General features: G+C 46.8%; 1 protein-coding gene across 2 annotated transcripts in view; it reads left to right on the forward strand.

Moving 5' to 3' along the window:
• CPAMD8 (C3 and PZP like alpha-2-macroglobulin domain containing 8) overlaps positions 1-14,653 on the forward strand; it is a 117,985-nt gene that overhangs the window by 57,252 nt on the left and 46,080 nt on the right. For both annotated transcript variants that reach the window (XM_032268715.1, XM_032268713.1), the window contains exons 19-20: positions 5,379-5,441; positions 8,692-8,923. In XM_032268715.1, the coding sequence (XP_032124606.1) occupies positions 5,379-5,441; positions 8,692-8,923 (295 nt within the window). The remainder of the gene's footprint in view (positions 1-5,378; positions 5,442-8,691; positions 8,924-14,653) is intronic.

Raw genomic sequence — 14,653 nt, forward strand, 5'->3', positions numbered from 1 at the left:
CAGGGGGACACAGATATTGAGTCCATTGCAGGGTAGGATCATTCTGTGTACTGTGGGGCGGGGGAGAGGTGTCCTCTGCACTGTAGGGTGATGAGCAGCATTTCTAGCCTCCACCCACTAGATGTCAGTCACACTCCTCCCCTGTTGTAACAACCAAAAATCTCTCCAGACAACACCCAGTGTTCCTCAGAGGACATTGGCATAGCGGGCTAGGACACTGAGTGCTTCATATACCTCCTGCCTACCCAATTCTTAGCCCTGCCTCAGTGCACAGGATTAGGGATATAGAAGAGAGAAGAAAATACATCAGGAGAGCTGACCTATGTGAGGACAGACGAATCTGAGCAGAGTGAGAAGCCTGGGCTTGATTTCCCGACTCCCAGAGGCTCTGTTTAGAGAATTCTTTCTTTTGTCTTTTCTCATTCCTCCCATCCTTCCCTCCTCTTCCTTCTCTCTTTTTCTCCTCCTTCTCCAACTCTACCTTCATGAGTTAGATACAAAAGAATTCTCAGTCTTTTTCATCTTCAATATAAACACTTGGCCAGGTGCGGCGGCTCATGCCTGTAACCCCAGCACTTTGGGAGGCCAAGTCAGGCAGATCACCTGAGGCCAGGAGGTCGAGACCAGCCTGGACACATAGCAAAACCTTGTCTCTACAAAAAATACAAAGATTAACCATGTGTGATGACTCATGCCTGTAATCCCAGCTACTTAGGAGGCTGAGACTGGAGGATTACTTGAACCTGGGAAGGTTCAGGCTGCAGTGAGCCATGACTGTGCTTCTGCACTCCAGCCTGGGTAACAGAGTGAGACCCTGTCTTAAAAATAAATAAATAAATAAAAACAGTTAAGCCATTAGAGGATTATGAATTTTCCTGAGTACTGCTTTGGCTGCACTCACATTATGCTATGAAGTAGTTCCAGTATTGCTCACTGCCAAATAGGTTCTAACTTGTAGAATGATTCCCTTTTTGAGGTATGACCTGTCTGGGAAACCTCTTGATCTGGTGGCTAGCCCTGATGAGCCTGTCCATGGAAGTGCTCTCCGTCTTTCGAGCCCTCTCTGTGTAAAGCAGGAACCTTTATGTGCCCCTCCATCCCCTCCACCATTGTTCCAGGGTGCTTCAGTCTCCCAGGCTCTTCCTGTTGAGGCCACACATTTAGCAGGAGTGTGACAGGCCTGCAGGGTTCCTAGTTTCCCAATTCCAAATCAGGGGATTGGCAGATTAGGCTCCATACTGTAGTTTGGATACACGTGGAAGCATTTTCAAGATGTGGTTGTATGAGGAAGATGGAATACTGGCCCCAGGGCCTCTATCAGCCGGCAGCCACCCTAGAGGCCCTGACCCACTCACGTGCATGACCCCCGAAAGCTTGTTCTGGAGCAGGTTCAGAAGCAGCAGCTTTGTAAAACGCAAAACCATGAAGGCAATTGTAAATCTCAATGCAGAAAGGCATAAGAAATGCCTTTAAAAGCAAGTGCCTATGCCTTTTTGTAACTGGAACAAACACATCCTTATTCTGAGAGCAATGTATTTTTTTAACCATATAAATGTGGTTAAATTTTTTTAAGCAATATGAGAAGATATATAATGAAAGTTAAGTCTCCTTCCCACCCTCAGACCCTCCATTCTCTTCTTTAAAAGCAACCATGCTGAATAATTTCTTTTTCTTTCTTTTCTTTCTTTTTTTTTTTTTGAAATGGAATCTTACTCTGTCACCCAGGCTAGAGTGCAGTGGTGGGTTCTCAGCTCACTGCCTTCTGAGTTCAAGTGATACTCCTGCCTCAGCCTCCTGAGTAGCTGGGATTATAGGCCGGCACCACCAAACCTGGATAATTTTTGTATTTTTAGTAGAGAGGGGATTTCACTATGTTGGACAGGCTGGTCTTGAATTCCTGACCTCCAGTGATCCACCTGCCTCAGCCTCCCAAAGTGCTGGGGTTACGGGTGTGAGCCACCATTCCTGGCCTGAATAATGTCTTAGATATTCTTCTGTGCATATGTAGGATTTAAAAGAAAAAACTAATAGAAAAATACCACAATGTTGTTCTGTACTTTTTATTTTTCTATTCTCCATTTTTTTTTTTTTTGAGGTGGAGTCTCCCTCTGTCGCCAGGCTGGAGTGCAGTGGCACGATCCCACCTCACTGCAACCTCCGACTCCCTGGTTCAAATGATTCTCCTGCCTCAGCCTCCCGAGTAACTGGGGATTATAGGCATGTGCCACAATGCCCGGCTAATTTTTGTATTTTTAGTAGAGATGGGGTTTCACCATGTTGGCCAGGATGGTCTCGATCTCCTGACCTCGTGATCCATCTGCCTCAGCCTCCCAAAGTGCTGGGATTACAGGGCTGAGTCAGCATGCCTGGCCTGTTGTGAACATTTCTTTTTAAAGTTAATAAGTTTTGGAAATCATTCCATATAGGTAAATGCATGTTTATCTCACTCTTTATTTTAATAAATATATAATATTCCACCAATGAATATACTATCATTTGATTAGCCAGTCCTCCTAATGATGTATATTTGGACTCTTTGCTAATTTTCATAGTGGCACTGTGAACTACTCCATCTGTCTTTGTGCGCATGTCTGTGGGTGTTTCCATGGTGTGCTCCTAGGAGAGATAATGATGGTTGAAAGGATAGGAACATCTTTAATTTTGCCAAAATTTGAGAAAGACTTTTTTTTTATTTTTTATTTTTTTTTTTTTTTGAGAAAGGAGCAGCCTCTGAGGAAGGTGAGCTGTGAGGCTTCTGAGGCTCAAACAAGAATGAATGAAGGTGGTCCAGGTGCAGTGGTTCACGCCTGTAATCCCAGCACTTTGGGAGGCCGAGGCGGGCAGATCATGAGGTCAGAAGTTCGAGACTACCTAGACCAACATGGTGAAACCCCGTCTCTACTAAAAATATGAAAATTAGCTAGGCATCATGGTGCGTGCCTGTAGTCACAGCTACTCAGGAGGCTGAGGCAGGAGAATGGCTTGAACCCAGGAAGTAGAGGTTGCAGTGAGCCAAGATGGTGCCACTGTACTCCAGCCTGGGTGACAGAGTGAGACTCCATCTCAAAAAAAGAAAAAGAATGAGTGAAGGCACTTCTTGGGAAACAGAGGATGAGTGAGCAGGAGGCGGAGAGTTCATTGTGATGATGAGGATGAATGTGGTAAACACAGGAAGGGAAATTTGCAAAGGAAGGACATAGGGTGGCTGCTGCAGCCCTTTTCATGTCAGCAGAGGAGGCACGACTGTTTTAAGATGGACTCTGCCAAGCCTTTGATTCCTTGCTTCTGCTTTTTTTTTTTTTTTTTTTTTCTAGAATTACCAGTTATCCAAGTGGCTTCTATTATTCTTAATCAAGTAGAATGTTAACCCTGCCAGGTAAAAGAATTAACAAGTTACATCCTTGAACAGACACTTTTCAAAGAAGGTATACATGCAGCCAACAAGCATAGGAAAAAAGCTCAATGTCACTGAACATTAGAAATGCAAATCAGGCCAGATACGGTGGCTCACGCCTGTCATCCTAGCACTTTGAGAGGCCGAGGGGGGTGGATCATCTCAGCCTGGCCAACATGACGAAACCCCATCTCTATTTAACATACAAATATTAGCCAGGTGTGGTGGTGCACCTGTAATTCCAGGTGGAATTTAGGAGGCTGAGGCACGAGAATTGCTTGAACCTGGGAGGTGGTGGTTGCAGTGAGCTGAGATTACACCACTGCACTCCAGCCTGGGCAACAGAGTAAGACTCTGTCCTCCCCCACCAAAAAAGGAAATGCAAATCAAAACCACAATGAGATACCATCTCATGCCAGTCAGAATGGCCATTATTAAAAAGTCAAAAAATAAGCTGGGCATGGTGGCCCATGCCTGTAAGTCCAGATCTTTGAGAGGCTAAGGCAGGTGCATCACCTGAGTTCAGGAGTTTGAGACCAGCCTAACATGGTGAGACCCCGTCTCTACTAAAAATACAAAATTAGCTGGGCATATTGGCAGGTGCCTGTAATCCCAGCTATTCAGGAGGCTGAGGCTGGAGAATCACTTGAATTTGGGAGTCAGAGGTTGCATGGGCCAAGATCGTGCCATTGCACTCCAGCCTGGGTGACCAGAAGGAAACTCTATCTCAAAAAGAAAAAAAAAAAAAAAAAAAAAAAAAAACAAAGAAAAAAAAAATAACAGATACTGGTGAAGTTTTGCAGAAAAGGGGATGCTTATGCACTATTGGTGAGAGCATAAAGTAGTTCAACTGTGGTGGAAAGCAGTGTGGCAATTCCTCAAAGAACTAAAAACAGAACTACATTTGACCTAGCAATCCCATTACTGGGTATATACCCAAAGGAATATAAATCATTCTGTCATAAAGACACATGCACACAAATGTTCATTGTGGCACTATTTACAATAGCAAAGACCTGAAACCCACCTAAATGCTCATCAGTAACAGACTGGATAAACCAAATGTGATCCATATATACCATGGAATACTATGCAGCCATAAAAAGAACAAGATCATGTCTTCTGTGGAAACATGGGTAGAGCTGGAGGCCATTATTCTTAGCAAACTAATGCAGGGACAGAAAACCAAACACGGCATGTTCTCACTTATAAGTGGGAGCAAAATGATGAGAACACCTGGACACAAAGAGGGGAACAGACAGTGGGGTTTACTTGAGGGTGGGGGATGGGAAGACGGACAGGATCAGAAATAGTAACTATTGGGCTTAGTACCTGGGTGATGAAATTATCTCTGCAACAAACCCCCGTGACACACGATTACCTGTGTAATAAACCTGCCCATGTACTTCTGAACCCAAAATAAAAGTTTTTTAAAAAAACAAGTTATGTCCTAATCAAGTAGACTGTTAACCCTGCCAAGTAAGAGAATTAACATGTTATATCCCTATCAAGTAGAATGTTGACCCTTCCAGGTAAAAGAAATTAATGCATTATATCTGATCAAATCGAATGCGAAGCTGCTAGGTTTGCATAAGATTTATTTATTTATTTATTTATTTATTTTTTAATTTTTTTATTTTTTTGAGTCGGAGTTTCGCTCTTGTTACCCAGGCTGGAGTGCAGTGGCGCAATCTCGGCTCACCGCAACCTCCGCCTCCTGGGTTCAGGCAATTCTCCTGCCTCAGCCTCCTGAGTAGCTGGGATTACAGGCACGTGCCACCATGCCCAGCTAATTTTTTGTATTTTTAGTAGAGATGGGGTTTCACCGTGTTGACCAGGATGGTCTCGATCTCTTGACCTTGTGATCCACCCGCCTCGGCCTCCCACAGTGCTGGGATTACAGGCGTGAGCCACCGCGCCCGGCCTTGCATAAGATTTATTATGTTCATGAAACCTTAATCGTTTCTTTTTTTTCTTTTCATAGAACAGAGAAGAGAAAAAGGACTTTCTTCCCCGAAACGTGGATTTGGCATTGTCTCAACATCAGGTACAGTAAGATTTCTTTTCCGTGCTGACTGCCGGTTGACTGAAAGGCACTCATGCGGGTCCAGAGTCCCCAGTGGGACAGGCAGGCCTGATACCACAATCTGAGGAAGACACTGTGCATCTTTTTCTAACACATAAAACTTCAAGCCATGAAGTCAGCCTTGAGTCCTGCTGCAGATTTGGAGGTTTGCCTGCGATATATGAAATGCAAGGGCTTTGTGCCTCTTACAACTCCCTCTTGGGGTAATTCTATCTGCTCTGTTTGCATAACGAGCTCATTAAAATGATTACAGTTCCCTGGAACATGAACTTGATCCCGCCTACCCCCACTTCTTGCTCCTCAGGGGACTACAGCTCTTGGTCGAAAAACAAGATCCCTTTCTCAACATATTTCCTTTCTGCATCCCCCCACGCCCCCCACCCCACTCTGTTTAATTCTCTTTGACGCAGGAATGCAGGCACCACTTTTCTGCTGGATGCAATTAGCTTTTTTCTTTCAATGTGCAGCGTTAGAGCATCAATGATACAAATGAAAAAGTGGCGGTGGCGTGCCCTGGCACATGAGTTTGGCATGAAAATTGACTCTTGGTCCAGCCCTGGCCAGCAGGTGGGCTGACTGCTGAGCTGTGCCCTTCTTCCAGGCACCAGGTGCTGTGGCAAGTGCCTGGCAGAGCAGGCACGCAGCTTGGGGCCCCTCAGGCTGCTTTGGGGGGATGTGTATGTCCTCATCATGGGAAGGTTTCACTGCTGATCAGAACACGTCTAGGTCATTGTGTTTTGTTCTGGGGGCCCCACTTTAAGACAGGCTATCTGTCTATCATTCAAATGTATCTGCTTTCCGGATGCCTGGTGAGCTTTTTTTTTTATTTGTTAAAAATTTTTAAATTTATTTTCTTTTACTTATTAGAGTTGGGCTATCACTCTGTCACCCAGGCATCATAGCTCACTGCAACCTCAGACTCCTGGGCTCAAGCAATCCTCCCACCTCAGCCTTCCCGAGTCGCTGGGACTACAGGCATACACCAACCAACCAACCTTCCTTCCTACCTTCCTTCCTCCTTCTTCCATCTTTACTCCCTCCCTCCCTCCCTCCCTCCCTCCCTCCCTCCCTCCCTTCCTTCCTTCCTTCCTTCTTTCCTCCTCCCTCCCTCCCTTCTTCCTTCCTTCCTTCTTTTTTTCCTTTTCATGGAGTCTCACTCTGTTTCCCAGGCTGGAGTGCAGTGATGCAATCTCAGCTCACTGAAGCCTCTGCTTCCCAGGTTCAAGCAATTCTCCTGTCTCAGCCTCCCAGATAGCTGGAACTACAGGCATGCAGTACTGTGCCTGGCTAATTTTTGTATTTTTAATAGAGATGGGGTTTCACCATGTTGGCCAGGCTGGCCTCGGACTCCTGATCTCAAGTGATTCACTCGCCTTGGCCTCCCAAAGTGCTGGGATTACAGGTGTGAGCTACTGTGCCCAGCCTGGTTTCTTTCCTTTTCTTTTTTAATATCCTAATTAAATACAATGAGGTGGCATCTCATTGTAGTTTTCATTTGCATTTCCCTAATGATGAATGATGTTGAGCATCTTTCATGCATTTATTGATCATTTGTCTATCTTTGGAGAAATGTCTGTTCAAGTCATTTGCCCATTTTTGAATCATGTTGCTGTTTTTGTTGCTTTCAGGAGTTCTGTATATATTCCTGATATTATTTCATTATCGGATGTATGACTTCCAAATATTTTATCCCATTGGGTTGACTTTCTACTCTGTTGATAGTGCCATTTTCTTCTTCTTTCTTCTTCTTCTTCTTCTTTTTTTTTTTTTTTTTTTTCGACAGGGTCTCACTCTGTCACCCAGATGTTTAAGTGATTCCCACATCTCAGCCTCCCAAGTAGCTTGGTCTACAGGTGCACACCACCATGCCTGGCTAAATTTTTAAATTTTTTTGTAGAGATAAGGTCTTGCTGTGTTGCCCAGGCTGGTCTCAAACTCCTGGGCTCAAGTGATGCTCCTTCCTCGGCCTCCTGAAGGTACCATGCCAGCCCTTGATAGTGTCTTTTCATGCTCAAAATTTTGCAGTTTTCATGAAGTCCAACTTATCTACTTTTTTTGTTGCCTGTGCCTTTGTTTTCATATCAATGAAATCATTGTCAAACTCAGTGTCATGAAGCTTTTCATCTGTTTTCTTCTAAGAGTTTTACAGTTTTAGTTTTTACTAAAAAGTTTTAGGTAACTAAAGTTTTAGGTCATGAATTCATTTTGAGTTAACTTTTGTATATGGTTTTAAGGTCCAAATTCATTGTTTTGCATATGGATATTTGTTTTTTTCCAGCAGTTTTTGTTAAAAAGATTGTCTTTTCCCTAAAGTACCTTGATGCCCTTGTCGAAAATCATTTGACTATGTTGTGAAGGTTTGTTGCTGGGCTCTCCATTTGATTCCATTGGTCTGTATGTCTGTCTTTATGCCAGTAACACACTGATTTGATTGTGGTAGCTTTGTGGTAAGTTTTGAAGTGTGAGTTTCCCAGCTTTATTCATCTGGTTTCTTTATTCGGCTACCAGAGTCGCTTGAGATCCATGTGAAATCTCAACGTGGGGTTTTCTATTTCTGAAAAAAAATTAAAAAGTCATTGGGGTTTTGATAGGGGTTCCATTAAATCTGTGGATCACTTTGGGTAGCTTTGACATTTTAACAATATTAAGTCTTCCTATCCATGAACATGGGATATGTTTCCATTTATTTGTCTTTTTTGTCTTTTTTAATTTCTTTCAACAATCTTTTTGTGTGGTTGAGGCGGGGATCTCACTCTGTTGCCCAGGCTGGACTGCAATAGTGGGATCACAGCTCACTGCACTCTCAACTGCCTGGGCTCAAGCGAAACTCCCACCTCAGCCTCCCGAGTAGCTGGGACTAGAGGCATGTGTCACTACGCCCACCTAATTTTTAATTTTTTTGTAGATACAAGATCTCATCATCTGGCCCAGGGTGGTCCACAACTCCTGGGATCAAGCAGTCTCCCACCTCAGCCTCCCAGAGTGCTGGGGTTACAGGCATGAGCCACTGCACCCAGCCCATGTTTTCTATTAGAGTGAATCAGGGTTGAAGGACAGTTTTCTCCTGCTGCTGCTTTTGTGATGCCTTCAATGCTTGTTTCTAAGCTCCTAGGGTACCTCCCTGAGCCATGCAGCCTGGGTCATCCATGCCCACCTGCCCCCCCCGGCACCCCCCCCCCCCCCCCCGTCATGGCTGTCTGTCTCTCTGCAGTGACCCATCTGGTGAGGAGACACTCAGTGTGAAGGTTCCGGACTCCATCACCAGCTGGGTTGGTGAGGCCGTGGCCCTGTCCACCTCTCAGGGCTTGGGCATCGCCGAGCCCTCCCTGCTGAAGACCTTCAAGCCCTTCTTTGTGGACTTCACACTCCCCGCTCTCATCATCCGCGGAGAGCAGGTCAAGATCCCACTCAGCGTCTACAACTACTTGGGCACCTGTGCCGAGGTAGTCAGCCCCGCAAATACATAGCCTTCTTCCATTCCGTGGGGAGTTGGGACTGCATTGGTGCTATAAGGGAGGCAGGCCTGGGACATTGTTGGCTTGGGGGATTTAGGAGGGCGAGAGCATCTCTGATGTTGGGGAGGCAGGGATGGGTGGCCTCAGCCTGGGTGGCTTTGGGGAGAATGTGTCATCTGTGCTATTGGGGTGGCAGGAGTGGGATGAGATCGGCCTCTGATTCACCAACCATCAAAGCCGGGTGGGGAAGAGGTGAGGACACGTGTGTGAGCGAGAGGGACTTGGTGTAAAGGGAGTCGTTGTCCCTGACTCCCTTGCTGGGACTGGTATCATATATGATAGCATGGAGCTTTCTTTGTAAATGGCCAGATAGGAAACATTTCTGTCTTTGCCAGCTGTACAATCCTCTTGGCAGCAACTCAACTCAGCCCTTACAGCATAAAAGCAAACTACATGATCTCTTACCTGAATAGATGTGGCTGTGTTCCAGTAAAACTTGATTTCTAGCTGGGCGTGGTGGCTCATGCCTGTAATACCAGCAGTTTGGGAGGCTGAGGCAGGCAGATCACAAGGTCAGGAGTTCGAGACCAACCTGGCCAATATAGTGAAACCCCGTCTCTACTAAAAATACAAAATTAGCCAGGCTTGGTGGTGGGCATCTGTAGTCTCAGCTACTCAGGAGGCTGAGGCAGGAGAATCACTTGAACCCGGGAGGCAGAGTTTGCAGTGAGCTGAGATCACACCATTGTACTCCAGCCTGGGTGACAGGCTCAAAAAAAAAAAAAAAAAAGCAAAAGCAAACAAACAAAAAAAACATGGAAAAAAAGCTTGATTTCTACACACTGAAATCTGAACTCCACAGAATTTTTTTTTTTTTTTTTTTTTTTTTTTTTAGAGACGGTGTTTCGCTCTTGTTACCCACAGGCTGGAGTGCAATGGCACGATCTCCGCTCACCGCAACCTCCGCCTCCTGGGTTCAAGCAATTCTCCTGCCTCAGCCTCCTGAGTAGCTGGGACTACAGGCACACGCCACCATGCCCAGCTAATTTTCTTGTAGTTTTAGTAGAGACGGGGTTTCACCATGTTGACCAGGATGGTCTCGATCTCTTGACCTCGTGATCCACCTGCCTCGGCCTCCCAAAATGCTGGGATTACAGGCTTGAGCCACCACGCCCGGCGTATTTTTTTTTTTTTTTTTTTTTGAGACAAAGTCTCTCTCTGTCATCCAGGCTGGAGTGCAATGGCATGGTCTCGGCTCCGCCTCCTGGGTTCAAGTGCCCAGGATTCTCCTGCCTCAGCCTCCTGAGTAGCTGGGATTACAGGCACCTGCCACCATGCCTGGCTAATTTTTTTGTATTTTCAGTAGAGATGGGGTTTCACCATGTTGGCCAGGCTGGTCTCGAACTCTTGACCTTGTGATCTGCTGGCCTCAGCCTCCCAGAGTACTGGGATTACCACGCCCAGCCACTCCATGGAATTTTCATTTGTCACAAAATAATCATTTGTCTTTTAATTTTTTCCCTTTTAACCATTTGAAAAAGATGAAAACCATCTTTAGCTTGTGGGCCCTACAGAGACAGGTGGTGGGTTCGGTTTGGCCTGAGGGCCTTAATTTGCAGACCCCTGGCACAGCACCAGGAAATCCTGGTGGTGAACAGAGAGGGTGCTTGGAATCCCGGTTTTTACTCACAGAGTTGCTGAATTTGGGCACATTCTTCAATCTGTTGGTGTGTCAGAGCCTCGCTGGTGGTTAAAGGGTTAAATGAGTTCGTCCCAGCAGACGCTGAGAACATCCACAGGGCTGTTTTTGATCATGTTATTGGGATTCCAGTGTCTGCCAGAGATGTGCAGTGCGGACAAAGCTCTCTCTTGGAGGCAGCAGGAAAGGCTGCTGTCTTAGTCTCTTGGGGCTAGCAAACCAGGTGGCTTTACACAACAGAAATGTATTGTCTCACAGTTCACAAGACTGGAAGTGTGAAGTCAGGGTGACATCAGGGCTGGTTCCTTTCGGAGGCTCTGAGGGAGAATGTCTATGCCTCTCTCTCTCTCTGTCCTTTTTTTTTTTTTTTTGAGACAGAGCCTTGCTCTGTCGCTGGGCTGGAGTGCAGTGGTGTGATCTCAGCTCACTGCAACCTCTGCCTCCCGGGCTCAAGCGATTCTTCTGCCTCAGCCTCCCTAGTAGCTGGGGTTACAAGCATGCACCACCATACCCAGCTAATTTTTTTATTTTTAGTAGAGATGGGGTTTTACCATGTTGGCCAGGATGGCCTTGATCTCCTGACCTTTTGATCCGCCCACCTCAGCCTCCCAAAGTGCTGGGATTACAGGCTTCTTTTTTTGAGACAGGATCTTGCGGTATCACCCAGGCTGGAGTGCAGTGGTACGATCACAGCTCACTGCAGCCTCGACCTCCCGGACTCAAGCAATCCTCCCTCCTTAGCCTCCCAAGTAGCTGGGACTACAGGTGTGCATGACCATGCCCAGCTAATTATTTTATTTTATTTTCATAGAGATGGGATCTCCATACAGTATGTTGGTCAGGCTGGTCTTGAACTCCTGGCCTCAAGTGATCCTCCCACCTTGGCCTGCCAGAGTGCTGGGATTACAGGCATAATAAGCCGGTGCACTCTGCTCCTCTCTCCCTCTCTCTTGGCTTCTGCTGGCTTCTGCCAGTATCAGAAGACCCTGCCACCCGGGATGTGAGATCCAAGCTCAGCCTTGGAGTGAAGTGGTTGGTGTTTAGAGCCCACTCACTCAGTTTTTGTGGGACATGTACTTCTGCAGCTGGTGCTGGGCTGACAATTTTACCTTCATTATCTGTTTTTTTTTTTTTTTTTTTTTTTTTTTTTTTTTTTTTTTTTTTTTTTTGAAACAGGGTCTTGCTCTGTCGCCCAGGCTAGAGTGCAGTGGTGCAATCTTGGCTCACTGCAACCTCTGCCTCCCAGTTTCAAGTGATTCTCCTGCCTCAACCTCCCAAGTAGCTGGGATTACAGGCACTCGCCATCACGCCCTGCTAACTTTTGTATTTTTTTAGTAGAAACAGGGTGTCACTATGTTGTCTAGGCTGGTCTCGAACTCCTGACCTTAAGCGATCTGCCTGCCTTAGCCTCCCAAAGTGCTGGGATTACAGGCGTGAGCCACCACGCCTGGCCACCTACATCATCTTATCAAGCTGCTGTGTGGGCCAAGGAAGGAGGGTCTGATGGAATGGTTGACCATTAGGAAGCTCAGAGAAGCATTACCATGGTTTGGGGGCCTCCAGGGAGTGAGTGGTGGAGCTGTGTGTTAGAACCAGTGTGTACAGGTGCCTGGACAGTCCAGGGAAGGGGAAGCCCTGCTGAACCTGAGAGTCTGCAGGTGATGTTTGAGCCAGGCATCAAGGGCAGGAAGGGCATTCGTGAAGAGGGAACAGCATGTAGAAGCAACAGAAGCAGGAGGCAGCTTGATCTTTCCTTGGTCCTGCCAGAGACAGTCTGGCTGGGCTTTTGGGGTCTGGTCAGGGAAATTGAGAAAGCAGGTGAGGAGGAAGAGGAGGAGGACGTCAGAGGCTCCTGCAATTGGGAAACAGGCAAGGAGGCAGGAAGGGACTGAGGCAGTGGTCACAGGGTGGCTGTGGTGAGGGGTAAATGGGAGATGTTAGAATGACCAGATAGCGGTGCCCAAGATCCCGGTTTCAGCCCTTATACATCCATCCTTGACAGTTCTTTCTATATCGATTATGGCTGGGAGGAATAGGATCTCGGTTTCCAAGAGAAATAATACACACAGGCTTTGCCCCTGACCTGGAGGGTGGCCCCTAAAGGGAGGCTTCCCTCTGAAACCTGTGAGCGGGATCCCCAGGTGTCCGACTCAGCTCTGAGCGCAGGCCAGTGTCTAGCTTTTCCAGCAGGAAGAAGGAAGCCCTGCCGGGCAGCCTTTGTGCTTAAAGACCACCCCAGCTCATATGCCCATCCCCAAGATACGGAGAAAACAGACCCATTCAGACCCTGCAGTGGGGATAGCTGGTCGTTCCACTCAGGACCTGGAATGCAGCTCACAGACACTGTTGAGTCCTTCCATCCGTCTGTCCATCCGTCTGTCCATCCGTCCTTCCTTCCCTCCCTCCCTCCTTCCTTCCTTCTCTTTCTTTTTTCTCTTTCCTTCCTTCCTTCCCTCCCTCCCTACTTCCTTCCTTCCTTCCTTCCTTCCTTCCTTCCTTCCTTCCCTCCCTCCTTCCTTCCTTCCTTCCTTCCCTCCTTCCTTCCTTCCTTCCTTCCCTCCCTCCCTCCTTCCTTCCTTCTCTTTCTTTTTTCTCCTTCCTTCCTTCCTTCCTTCCTTCCTTCCTTCCCTCCTTCCCTCCCTCCCTCCCTCCCTCCCTCCTTTCTTTCTTTCTTTCCTTTCTTTCCTTTCTTTTCTTTTCTTTCTTTTCCTTTCTTTCTTTCTTTCTTTCTTTCTTTCTTTCTTTCTTTCTTTCTTTCTTTCTTTCTTTCTTTCTTTCTTTCTCTTTCTTTCTTTCCTTCCTTTCTTTCTTTCTTTCTTTCTTTCTTTCTTTCTTTCTTTCTTTTCTTTCTTTTCTTTCTTTTCTTTCTTTTCTTTCTTTCTTTTCTTTCTTTCTTTCTTTCTTTCCTTTTTTGGAGTCTTGGTCTGTCGCCCCAGCTGGAGTGCATGCAGTGGTGCAATCTCAGCTCACTGCAACCTCTACCTCCCCAGTTCAAGGATTCCCCTGCCTCAGCCTCCTGAGTAGCTGGGATTGCAGGTGTCAACCACCACACCCAACTAATTATTGTATATTTTGGTAGAGACAGGGTTTCCCCATGTTGGCCAGGCTGGTGTCAAACTCCTGACCTCAGGTGATCCACCTGCCTCAGCCTCCCAAAGTGCTGGGATTACAGGTGTGAGCCACCATGCCTGGCCCCTTTCTTTCTCCCTGGGAAAATGCCGCCTCCAGGGGGGATGTGGGACTTCCCGATGTGCACCCTGCAGCAGCCACTGGCTCTCAGCTCTAGCTGGGCCTTTCCTGTGGCAGGATTCAGGACTCTGTCACATGTGCCACTTCACATTTTCCTCGCATCCTGTGCCCCACGTCACACCTGCAGCCTCGTGTCAGCCCTTGGGTGGGACAGCATTCTGAGGCTGAGCAATCATTCATGTCTTGATCAGCCGTTTCTTTAGTTCCTGGCAGGGCACCCAGTAGGCGCTTCATATATGCTGGTTGGAGAAGTGAATGTGGAGTAAAGATTTCCTCCTAGATGGAGGAGATGCAAACATGTTTGCAATTGCACACGCAGTGCACGTGCACGCACCCCGCAAAATGCACACACATGCACACAGACTAGTATATGTAAGAATGCACATGATGTACCCACACACAGACCTTCATGGTATACATATGCACATGTACACCCACGATACATGCATATACATGCCATGCTTGCACACCCATACACACACATGCACATGGAGACCCATGCCTGCATCCATGGCAACTCTGTACCCATGTAGGCATACACATGCATGCAGAAGCTAGCATGCACACACACACGTATGCACACACACATGCCCTCACCAGTATAGCATGCACACACACACATGCCTTCACCCAGTATAGCATGCACACACACGCATACACGTCTTCACCTAGTATAGCATGCACACACACATGCATACACACATGCCTTCACCCAGTATAGCACACACACACACATGCATGCATACACACATGCCTTCACCCAGTATAGC

This window comes from Sapajus apella, unplaced genomic scaffold (genome assembly GCF_009761245.1).
Source record: "Sapajus apella isolate SASKATOON/1434 unplaced genomic scaffold, GSC_monkey_1.0 scaffold185, whole genome shotgun sequence".
In the NCBI taxonomy this organism is placed as follows: domain Eukaryota; kingdom Metazoa; phylum Chordata; class Mammalia; order Primates; family Cebidae; genus Sapajus; species Sapajus apella.